At 39.0% G+C, this 12,215-nt stretch overlaps 1 protein-coding gene across 2 annotated transcripts in view; it reads left to right on the top strand.

Annotated features, from left to right (window-relative positions):
* CNTNAP5 (contactin associated protein family member 5) overlaps positions 1 to 12,215 on the top strand; it is a 267,969-nt gene that overhangs the window by 160,866 nt on the left and 94,888 nt on the right. For both annotated transcript variants that reach the window (XM_064718412.1, XM_064718411.1), the window contains exon 12: positions 1,691 to 1,797. In XM_064718412.1, coding sequence (XP_064574482.1) covers positions 1,691 to 1,797 — 107 coding nt within the window. The remainder of the gene's footprint in view (positions 1 to 1,690; positions 1,798 to 12,215) is intronic.

Raw genomic sequence — 12,215 nt, 5'->3', positions numbered from 1 at the left:
TGTTCTCCCACAGCAGTGATAATAGGTTCCTAGAGAGCTAGAAAACTAGGAATGTAATTCTCATCCTCTGTCCTCTTTTTTATTTGAGCTCAATGATTAATAGAAACTATGACAATGATTTTTATAAGAGCAATATATCTTAGAAATGTTTTAAAAGATGTTGCAGATATAAATAACATACTTTCTTCTTGAATTCCTTATTTCTCTCATATTTGAATAATAAGTAATTACTGCAGTAATTGAGCAAGCATTAATAGAAATAATCTTTCATGTTAATATTTTTATATGACCTTTATAATCTTATGTATAATAGTATAAATAGTGATCAAGTGGAGCTGTGTTCTGTAATGAATCTTAGACCAAATGATAGAGATGAATAGATGTAAGTTTGTATGAATGAGCAGGGAGCATATTGAGGACAAGAGGTTCTTCTGACAGGCCTCTGGGCACATGAACAGCTTCCCTTGGCTTGTCAAGCTTTGGCAGCTCCAAGCAGCCTTGGACTCAAGTAAATGGATGAAAACTTGGCTGATGAGGCTCAGAATGCTGGTGAAGATGGCTGTTAGTGACATACAGGTTTTCTGCTTGCTTGCGTGGAATGGGTTTTAATTGTAAGTAATTAGAAGAAACAGATTGAAAGCCACTGCTAAGGGCAATATACCTACTGGAATGCAAAAAAGCTTCCTAAGGGTAAGATGAACTGCAATAAAACCACGTCTTCAGCTAGAAAAAATCAAGGTAGCATCAGTGATTTCACACTAGAAAGATCTGGGCACTGAAAGAGTTTTGAAGCTCAAATTACAGCAAAGCAAATCCTAATGGAGTTCTGTAGTGTAAAGGATAAATTGATTGCCCATTTCCTCTCCACCCACCCAACACAATTGAATCAGCAGTATAAACAAGTTACTTATTTTTTAAAAGTCAGACATACTGTGTAAAAGAGATTAATATACAGTAAGAGGGAAAAAAAAATGAAAAAGAGACAAATAAGAGAACAATCTGTTCCCATTTAAGCTGGTGTAACTCCATTGCACTGCCTACGTTTATACCAGGGGAGTTCAGATCAGCATTCACTTTTTGTCCTGGAGATTGAATTTATCTCCCACAGCTTTTATTTCTGTTCATTTCCTGAGCTGCATGCTGTTGTGCCTCTTTTCTTCTTTTAATAATTTGTTTCACAATAATACTTCAGAGGCACACCAACTAAAATGAGGAAGAGAGTACAGAACTCATAATTGAAGCATATTTTTCTCTCACTTTAGAGATTTGCATGCTGTTAGTGTTACCACAAAAGTAACTTAGCCTAATTTTGATAACAGTGGTGCCTGTTCAATCAGAAAACATGGGATTCTCCTTTGGAACTAGATTTCAATACCATTTGCACCTGCTATTTGTCTTGCTCTGTGCTCAGAAAGTTCATGACACTTTATTTGCTAATAAGCAGTATGTTTTTATTTACAGTGATCTTTACCTGTCTTCTAAAAAGCTTAAATGTTCTTTTCTTCAGTGCTTGGATGTGAACCACAGAGAAATAAATAATTCTTTCATTACACAGCTATTTCAGCCCTAGGAAACTCTTGCCTGAATGAGGAGTTGAGACAATTCTGTTGGTTTTGATTTTTTTTCCCGCAGCACATTATTTTTGCAGAAATATTTTAATAAATTACATTTTTTTTATGTCTCCATTTAGATGTTTACCCAACTACTGTGAACATGGAGGAAAATGCTCCCAGTCCTGGAGCACCTTTTACTGTGACTGTAACAATACAGGCTACATGGGAGCCACCTGTCACAACTGTAAGTAAACCCACATACAGTTATCATTCTTATTACATCCTCATTGCAATCATAGTGGCCATCAGATGTTTAGTAGAATTTAGCTGGGCTGAGCTGTGTTAATCTGTGTTTGGTACTTTAAGTCAATTTTAACACCCTGGACTCTGTTTTTAGATCATATGAAAGCCAGTGTAGCAAGAACCCAAGTTTCTGACAGTTTATGATTTTGAAATTTTGCTGAACTATTTTTGGGCTGCTACTATTAACAAGAATACAGAAACATTTGGCTACTGAAATCCACAGCAAAAGGAATATTAAGGGGTTTTAAAGGTTAAAAAAACCCCATCAAACAGTAGAGGCACAAAATGCTGCAAATTCTGGTAAAAAATAGAGAAAGGAAAAGCCACAATAAAGCCACTGCATACAGCTGACTAAAAGGAAAAACAGAAAATGAAGGTAAATTTCCAGTTCTAAAAAAGGAAATAGAGAAAAAAAATTGTGAATAAGAATAACAATTCCAGGAATACAACTGTAACCACTCTGGATGCTTGATGAGCACTTGGATCACAGATAGGATGACATTGGTGAGATGGATTTTTTTTTCCCCCGTTTAACTAAAAAGCCAAAGAGAAGAAAAGGTACTTAGTGGTTTGAAGCTGAGAATATTGGCAACCATACTGTCATTTTGGAGACTTTAATGGTTTGGTAGTTAACAGTGAATGCATTTGTGGGGTGTGCAGCTGACAAGAGATTCTGCTGAGAGATCTGTTCATAGATTTGTCACCTGAACTCTACATTGTGAACACAAAAGAAGCCAAGGATTTTGTGTGGAAATCATGCCAAGCCAGATGAAGAGAGGGAAGAAAAAGGCTGACTTTATAGTTTTAAAAAGAGGGCTTACTTTCTGTCTATTGCTTTTGTTGTTCCAAAAGGCATCACAACTCTTCAAAGCACCTTTAAAGCCATAGCAGAGTATCTGTACCAGTGATGACTAGTGCAGAACTAGGTGGCCAAGTCAGGTGGTGAGAAGGAAGGGGCTCCTTGGGGAAGGAGGAGAACTGTCACTATTGACTGTCAGAGGTGATTAGGGACACTCAGCTCTGGGCTACATCTGTGCTGTCATATCAGCTTGGGGCCTGAGGCTCACTATGTCTGTGCCAGCTCAGTGTGGCTTCTGTCCAGAGGAGACCATCTCATACCACAGAGAGCTGGTTCATGACTAGTTTTCCCCACAGAGACTTCCATGGAGCTAGTGAAGCCTCCTGCTTCTGTCAGCTCGTGTCTGCCCTTCAAAGACACATAGCTGCAGTTCTTTAAGGTTCAGTGACGTGAAACTACTCTGAAAAGTTTCTCAAGAAGCTCTTGTGTTGAGCTGTGCACAGGTGTGATGTACAGCTATTCAGCTGCTCAGCTTATTTACAACTGATTTATCAACAGCTAATTTGATTCCAGCTAGATTGTGGAGCCAGCTGCCCTGTGAGCCAAGCAGTGCTGATAAACAGCAACATTAGTCGGAGAAATGCATTCATTATTTGAAATATGCAATGAAACCAACTCAAAGCCAGCGGGCAAACACAGACTGGTGATACAAAACTTGCAGAACAAGAGATGTTATCACTTTGAGCTGATAGTGGGTGATGTGCAGGAGTACCTTTTAGCAGGTGTATGAAAGGCACAGATTTGATCACAGCATAACTCCAGAATATCCTCAATGTATAGGAAACTCTCCAATCATATAATTCAGTGTAGTTCTATCAAAGTAAAACATCTAATTTCATATGGTTTGAAATATTACCTCAAGAGTTTTTATTTTTCTAGAACACTGATGCTGACAGGCTTGAAATTGAACTTATACCACTTTGGAGTGGCTATTTCTTTTATTAAACTGCCCTTCAGACCCAAATCCATGCAGCAGCAAGGGAAAGATTTAGCTGGCAATCTGCTGCTAGCAAAACAGTGAGAATTGTTTCAGTGTTGCCTGGATTTCTTTTTGGTCTGAGTTACATCACCATAGATTTTACCTCATTTTGGTATGGTAAAACATGGGTGCCACTGGTTGAAAAGAATAAAAAACCCATTCTTTGTTGTGCTTTTAGGAAGAACCACGTGGCATGCATATTCAAGCCAGATTTAATTAGTTTGTGTCTTACCACCTCACACTGGGAGATCTTACCATTTTAAGAACTGAGATCTTGAGAGAAATTGTCCCTAACTTGCTGTCATCAAATATGAAGTATTGTAATACATTTTATGGTTAGTATATAAGCAGTCCTATTTTTAGCCCCAAATATTTACAGGCCACACTGGATCCTGCTCGGAGCAACAGCTAACAATACAATCTCCTCTCCAAAGAGTTTGCAGTTAAGTTTCTGAGGGTATAAAACATGCTGGCAAGGTGATGGAATGCTAGAAAGGCTTCATCAGCATTACAGGTGGCAGTTTCAGTCTACCAGGTGCATAATTATTTCTAGGCTTTCTTATACCAAAATAGTCATAAAGTAGAGATTAAAAAGAGGAAGAAATGGAGTGCTTAGGGAAATGGGAGAAAGCAATAATGTGCTTGTGTGAAAAATATAAGGCTATGGCCAGAGGAGTTTGACATTTTTGACAAGGCAAATGTCAGAGTCATGACAGGTAAAGAGGCTGGAAATGTGGCATGAAAAGCAAAGATAAATAGTTTGCATTTGATGCAACATAAGGGAATTAGAAAGTGTCAGAAAAGAACAGTAAGTTGATAGAAGACACAGCTGGGACAGTGTTTGCAAGACCATGTCAGATATGTGGGACAAAATTGTGTCTGGCATGAAAATGTGTAGTTGAAATTCAGGAAGTGTGTATGAAGCGAAAGCATCCATCTGAAGATACATGGAAAGAACTACCTGGCTCTAGACATGGCTTTAATATAATCTTACTAGAGGTAGCTACTTGCCTGCAAACCTCCTATTCACTCGAAACCCCTTCTGATCCTGAAAGCTTCTAAACTGTCACAGGATGTTTGGCAATCTGCCTGGTCCAGATAAGGGTCCACTACTGAAAAGGGTGTGGTCCTGTCCCATTAAAGCCTTAGTTTGTTTCACAGAAGTTTCACACTGAAGTGTCATCTGGTCCTGCTTCCATTCTCTGAACTTAAATGTAAATGGAAGTAAAATCTTGCTAAAACCTGTATATGCTTTCTGGGGAAACCAGGAGTCATGGAATGACCCTATAGGATATAAAGCCAACTGTTGGTGATTTACATTTCATTGTGTAAGACTTTTGCTGTGCCTTACTTTCTCCAGCTCGGTTGGAAATAGGATCCAATTTGCAGATACATTAAAAGGTGTGTGATCTATATCGTCTGCTGAAATTGTATGGGCTCTTTTGAAACTTATTGCCACTTGAGCTTATCTGTAGCTGAGACAGTGCTTTGAGGATACAATTGTATTTCAATCTCCAAAATGTGTGGTTTTGCTTTTTGCTTTATCTTTTCAATGTGCCTCACATAGCTTGCATTTAGATAGGCTGGAAGAGGAGCTCAGCTGAAGCCTTTTAGGGATAGATACCTTCCCAATTTCTCCAGTGTGGTGGGTAGCCTGCTGATCTGTAAGGTATTGGAGTAATCTGATAAAATCCAGATAGAGAGGATCCATTACATGTGTGAACCATAGCAAAAGAGATAATAATGTAATGTTAATTTTCTCTTTTCCTCCTCTAGATACAAACACTGATGTTAGTATACAGCTTGGGGAAAAGGCCTGGGTGGGATTCAGCTAATCTATCTTTTGCTGTCTTGGTACTGTGACATCCAAGTTAAGATAGTGGTCTGGCCTCTCTCTATATGTAAAAAGGAGTATGAGCTGCTTTCAGAGCTTAACTACTCTCACTGTGAGCTGGGGTGTCCATGGGAAGTTCATGGACCACCTCTGAAGTCTGGCATCTGTAGAGGGAGGCTGTCCCAGCTCAGACATAGAGTAGGCAGCTGAAGGTAGGTCAGAATTATAGGTGGGAAGAGAGGGGGGAAAACCTAGGTAAGTGAATTACAGATTTAATTTTTATATATTAATATACATATATAAAAATTAATAAAGGTATTAATTGAAAGTGCATAGTTTAAAAGCTGCATAGTCATTCTTCTGATATTATTCTCGTAATTATCATGTGATAGTAAGAGCAGTAGACCGGTGTAAAATGGCCCTGAGATACAGAATGGTGTAGCTTTATTGCAAGATAATGATTAGTAATCTTATCTTTTGGTGAGTTATCCTAGTCCCTTGGAAAGCCTCATTTTGCCCTTCTGTACTTCTATTCTTTTTATTGATGATAGTTTTCAGGTAGTTTTTAGTCTTGCACAAATTTTTTAATTATAAAGAGTGCTGAATGTTGATATAAAAAGATGTTGAGAAATATAAAATAATTATTAAATTCCTCATCTTTTGGGGTTGTCAGTGTGTCCCAAAGCTTTGCAAGGTGATAATTAACAGAATGGAATTTAATTCTGTGTATTTGCTTTGGTGTGTGATCTATCTCACACATACAGGCATATGTCTTATTGGCCTAGATAATTGCTGGAGGAAAGAGTTATCCAATAATGGAAATGTCATCTAGGCATTGATCTGCCATAAACTTAACATAACTTCAGGCTCTGAAAGTGTAGTTTTTAATATTAATATGCTTACTGCATATATCATTTTTTTAATCTGAAAAGCTTAATATAGCTTCAGCCAGATTGTTAGCAGTACTGGAGCTGCATCTTAAAATGCCAGCTGGGGGTTTGGTAATTCTCCTGTGTTCCAAGGTAGGGAGATGTGTACACTTTGCTGGATGGGAAAATGAGGTTTTGAGAGTTTCAGTCTGATAGATGCCTACTAGTGAGTTTAGTAGTGCAATTTGCATGTCCTGAGTAGCCAATTTTCCTGTCTGAGGTTCTTGAGCAGCTTTTTTATGTGTATGCTTAAACACGCTGGTTTTCTTTGACTAAAGAAAACACATTTAATATTCATATCAAACCTTCAGTACTGCACTTGGTGTTCCTGCATATTTTTGTTCACACCATGCTTTTGGAATATGAATTTTTATTGTTTATTTTGCAATAATTTACTATGTTATTAATGCATTCTCTTCAGGGGTGTTCATTTAAAAAAAGTTTTTCCCTTTGCCTGAGATTTCCTTATAAATAACGCATTGAATGTGGAACTTTCCTCAGGACTATCCAGCAGAAGGGAGCATGTGGGAAACTCACTCAGTCCTGTGTGAAGCCAGCCATCCCCAGGTGTGACCATCCCCTGAGGGACACGGGGGCTTTCCAGCAAGACCGAAATTCCGAGCTTTGCACAGCATCCTTCACCTCTCTGGTCCCTCCCGTCCCTCCCTCACAAGGCTCTGGGCGTCCCTGGCTGCTCTCCTGCAGCACCACCCCAGGCTGGGCTCTGTCATTGTCACAGCTGCCTTCCAGCCACAGCAGGGCAGTCACAGGGAGGGTGGCCTGGCATGGCCTTGGCCAGGGGGAGCCCAAGCTTGGGTGGGTGGAGATTGTCTGACAACCAGGTGGAATTGGAGTATCTCTCCTGAACATCCATTTAGGAGACCCTGTGCTAAAAGGCATTTTAATTCCATTTGTGGAAATAACATATTCTTTACCAGATGAGCAAGTACATATTCTAAAAAGGAAGAAATAAGCTGTCTGTCATCCAGGCACGTCACAGCACAGACTGCATTATTCTGTCAAGAGCAGAGCTGTCACAATCCAGGTTTTGAGAGTAGGTTTTTCTGGCATTTAACAAGGCAATTGTATTTTAGGGGTGAGAATGATGATCACTCCCTGAGTTCATTGCTGTACTAATCCCTCTGTTGTTGAAATAAGAAACCTGCCATTACATACTGCTTTCTTTTTTATTTAGAAAAATCTTTTGCTCATTGCTCATTACTCCAAGTCTGTAAGAGCAGATCTGTCAGGCCTAAGGTACACGTGCAGAGATTGAAATAGTCATCTCTGATCTGCCTCCAAGAGCTCTGAGCATTTTGTTGAGAATACTTAATTTGGCCTGCTCAGCATTTGTATGTATCTGTTTTCCCAAGGTCAGTCTGTGGCTGGTTGATTATCCTGGCAGAATCCCCAGCTCTTACTGGCCTCTCCAGTCTAACCAGTACATAAGTTCTCACCTCTGAATGCGATAATAATTACCATTATAGGAGTTATTATTACTCTTCTTGTCTAATGTGCAGAGAATTACACAATGATTAAATGAGCCTGAAATGATGTTGCTGCAAGTATTCTGTCTACCTTTTTTCATGACTTTACAGTTTTTAGAGATGATAAAAGCAACTCACTGCTGCTACATTTTATCTGAAAAGTGGACAGTGTCAGCACCTCCCAATGAAATAAAGAATTAAAGTTCTTTAGGTCCCTTTAATGTATTTTATGTATTATACCACCATAAAATGCTCTCTCCCTCTGAGAAATTGAAAATTATCAGCTACTTTTATTAGATTATGAGAATCTAATCTTGAGGCTGGAAAACTACAGGATTCATTTTGGTAGTCATAACTAGTACAGCTGAAATTCTGAATCCCTAGCTCACATTTCATGCAATGAAATCAATTTCCAAAGTAATTGGGAATGCAGTCAGAACAAAATATGGGGGATTTTAAGGCTTATTTCTATTTTTTGAGGAAAGTTATCTTTGTGTCCATTAAATCTGAAAAGGACAGTGTTGTCTGAGGAAAAAGAACAAACAAATTGTTTTTTGTTTGGAAGTTTACATTCTTGGTGGTATCTACATAAATAATGTGCTGCTGGGTGCAGCAGAGAGAGGTTTGCCTTGCCTGGTCCGTCCAGCAGCAGAACTGAGCAATGCCATTGAACCTTTACACTGAGTGCAACAGCAAGCAGGATTTTTAAATATGGGGTAAGAGTGCATCTTACTGGGTGAAGAGCAGGTTCATTCACCCATTGAAGAGAGAGCATTTTTATATGTGGCTCCTTGAGAACAGTAGTTCTCAAACAGTTAATTGCAGAAGTTCTCAAACAGTTATTTGCAGAAGTTCAAGGCTTTGTACAAAGAATGGCCTTTTTTTTTTTTTTTTTTTTTTTAGCCAAAGTAGGACTGGAGGTGGAGAAAACCCAAAAATGTAGCCTAAAAGGGAGCAGAGGTTTCATAAGAACATCAGGGCAAAGGAAACAGAGCTAAGAACTTAGGAGCTGAGAGCATCTAAAGGCTCATCTGCTGAGCAGCTCCGCAGTGGAACAGGAAGCCTGTGCTTAGCAAAGGCTGCCATGGAGACTGCAGGTGAACTGCTTAGGGCAAAAGGAAGATTGGAAGCCAGATATCAATATAGCAAGGGACAGTCTGTGAAAAAGTGAAGAAAAAAGATTTTATGTCAGAAAAAATGTAAGTTTGACCTTGGAAATGTTTGTGCTTAGCCATGTACTGTTATAGATTTCAGCCATGGCTGGGATAAAATCACCTCTGGTTTAAGGACTGTAATTAGAACAGTTGGATTATCAGGTTCAAGGTACTTCAAAGAATTGAACAGTGACACAATTGCTCATATTTAAAACCTTTCAGGCTTGTGAGGCATGTTGTAACAGAGAGCTCCTGCATGTGCTGTGGCTAACCTGCCTTAAGGGTCTTGATGCAGAGATTAGGAAATTAAATTCTGAATGTTTTTTTATGCAAAAGGTCAAAAAAAGGTTTTATTATAATGATATTCAAATATGATAATGCTTTTCTGACACTGAAGTCTGAATCATGGATCTATAGTTTGAACCATGACCAATCAAAGTGAATATTTATAGTTTTGCTAGGATATTTCTGTGGAGAGGTGTAGTGTATGGCTTGAGAAAAGAGGGGTGTATACATTTCAGACCCATAGTTTTGATTTTTAAGCTTATGAATTTTAAATAAATTTTAAATATTGGTAAAAATAATGTTTGAAAATTCATGGTGGGTTCTACTCTGAACAAACTGATGAATACCTCTCCTTTATTAAAAAAGTGAAAATTCTCTTTGCCATTAAAATGTGTGTAGCTGTCAACAGTTCCATCATTACCTTTAGTGCTTGCTTTTTGAAAGTGGGGCCTTTTATTCTTAAATGGTTGGTGACTCTTTAATGACAATTACAATAATAGTTTCCCTGATATTCCCAAAATGAACACAACTCCATCTACACCAGAGAAGCCTGACACAAAACAGAGCATAAATGTGAAGACGGTTTTCAAAGTTGAGGTTCTGGGGTCTTAACAGTCACAGCTGACTGTTTGTCTGATTTTTACCTTCATATGATATTTTTGATTGCAAAAAGAGAATAATGACAGCAAAGAGATCTTGTCTTTCATGGACCCATAAAGATGGCTTCAAGTTGTTGTTACTGTCATAATAGAGCCTTTTTCAGCAAATGGAATTGCATAACATTGTTCTGAAGCAAGAAAGCATCTCAGGCCACAAAGGAGTTGAGCAGAGCTTGGAAAGGTTGGTGCACTCAAAATGTCTGTAGGGGCATCTGCCAGTCACTGAAAAACAAACATAATTTTCTTCTTGATACATTTTATATAGAAAAAAACAGCAAAAAAGGGAATTAAAATAAATGGCCCATCTGCTTGCAGTCTAGAAGTGTGCAGTACCAAGTGCTACAGATACAGGCATGTGAAACTTTGTGTGCAGGTATGAAATAAACTGCCCACCAAAACTGCTTTTCACTAATCATGATGGAATATGTTTTATGTGCTAGAGCTTGAGGTTTATGGCCTTTTCCCATTTCTTCTGCTACTTCCCAGTATGTAGTGCTTTTTTTTTCATATAACTGAAAGGCAAACATACCAGGATGGATTTCCTTCTGGCAGACATAACTGTAGTTTTATGGAAGCTTGTGTATCCTTTCAGATTTGTACCAGTTGAGCACCTTTAGCCTGATTTCTAGCTCTGTATAGCCTTTTTTCCCCTAAAGTTACAGTGACAAAGGGGCTATCTAAAGGTGAGTAGATCATCTCTGTTTGAATCTACCCATGTTATTAAGGGCAGAATCTTCACATCTTTCCTTACTAATTTGGAAAACTCAGATATGGGCTCCGGCCAAAATGACAGTCAAGGAGAAGAACACTTAGAAAGAACAAGTTGTGATGAAGACTTGAGATTTGCTGTGCCAGTTCCCTGACAACACACTTGTTTTATGTCTCTACCCCTCGCACCATCCTTTGTCTTCAAAAACACTCAGCAAACAATTCCGAGGAAGCAATTGGCATATTCCCTAATGAGACAAGATGAAGTGTCCTGTAACGATGATGACAGCAAATTCAGAGTGAACTGCAGTTTCAGAACTTTGCAAATTGATCAAACCGTGATTCCTTGGTTGCTTACTTAATTGCCTGTTACCATCTCTCTCCTGACCTCCGTATGCCCACTGCTTCTGTCAGCACTTCTGCAACTCAGGGACTCTGTCAGCCCCTCAGGTTCTGAGCACTGGAAGAATAGGTTCTGGTTTGGGGATTTTATTTAACTTGCATTTAATAAGTGTTCTTGGCCAGCTATCACAGTGGGAATTTAGAGATATTCAGGCCTCCTACCATGCTTGAATTCATCAGGCTCTGAGGAAATGGCTTTCCTAATTCTATTTATTATAGGATGGATGCTAATTAAGGCACTGTCTCATCAGGTGCTGAGTACCTTAAGCAGCTTCTTAACCCTGGGTAGGATAGTGCTGTGCTTGTTTAGCACTCAGTGATGTTCTGTCTGCTAAAGATACCTGGTTAGGCAAGAAGTGTGCAAGGGAAAAGCATATTTTGTGAGTGTACAAATGATTGAAGGATGAGACTTAATCCATAGCCAGTTTGGACCAGAGTCCCTAGAACTGTGGTTCTGTTTTGTTGGCAGAAGTGAAGAAATGTCCAATATCTAAGTATCTTACAGCATTCTTCGGACAAGACTTCTTCAGGGCTCACCATATGTGCCTTTTGAATGTTTCATTTGAGAAGTTTATTTAAGAGAATGAGGGAAAAGGTGGAATGTGACTCCATGTGTGCACAGGAGTGAGAGTAAGGAGCTATTCCTGCTGCTGTGAAGCAGTTGCTGTCTTCTGCAGGGATTGTGTTTAGCAGTGGTGAGGAAGTGCTGGGCCTGCCATCAATCTGCAAAGCTCCCTGAGTTCCTTTCACATGAAAAGCCCTGGGAACTTTGCAGTTGTATTTACAGCCTCAGTACAGCAGTCATAAACTGTTAAGGTGAATAATTTTGTCAGTATTATCAGGTAAGTGTTTAAGCAGGTGGGGAGGAAAAAAACCAACTCCTGAAATGAGATTTAAGGTTGTTGTTCAAGGTCCAGGATCATACATGTGACTTTCTGATATTCTAGATTGCCTCTCTGTGTGAGTTTTCTCTTTGCTTCATATGAAGTGACAGTTGTAGCTTTCCAAAAATATGCCTCAAATACAAAGATTGTTCTGACCAGTGGACTTTTCTTCTTTTTCT

Source organism: Zonotrichia leucophrys, chromosome 7 (assembly GCF_028769735.1).
Source record: "Zonotrichia leucophrys gambelii isolate GWCS_2022_RI chromosome 7, RI_Zleu_2.0, whole genome shotgun sequence".
In the NCBI taxonomy this organism is placed as follows: Eukaryota; Metazoa; Chordata; class Aves; order Passeriformes; family Passerellidae; genus Zonotrichia; species Zonotrichia leucophrys.
Note: the sequence above shows the minus strand (reverse complement) of the source record. Positions and strands in the feature narration are given on the sequence as shown.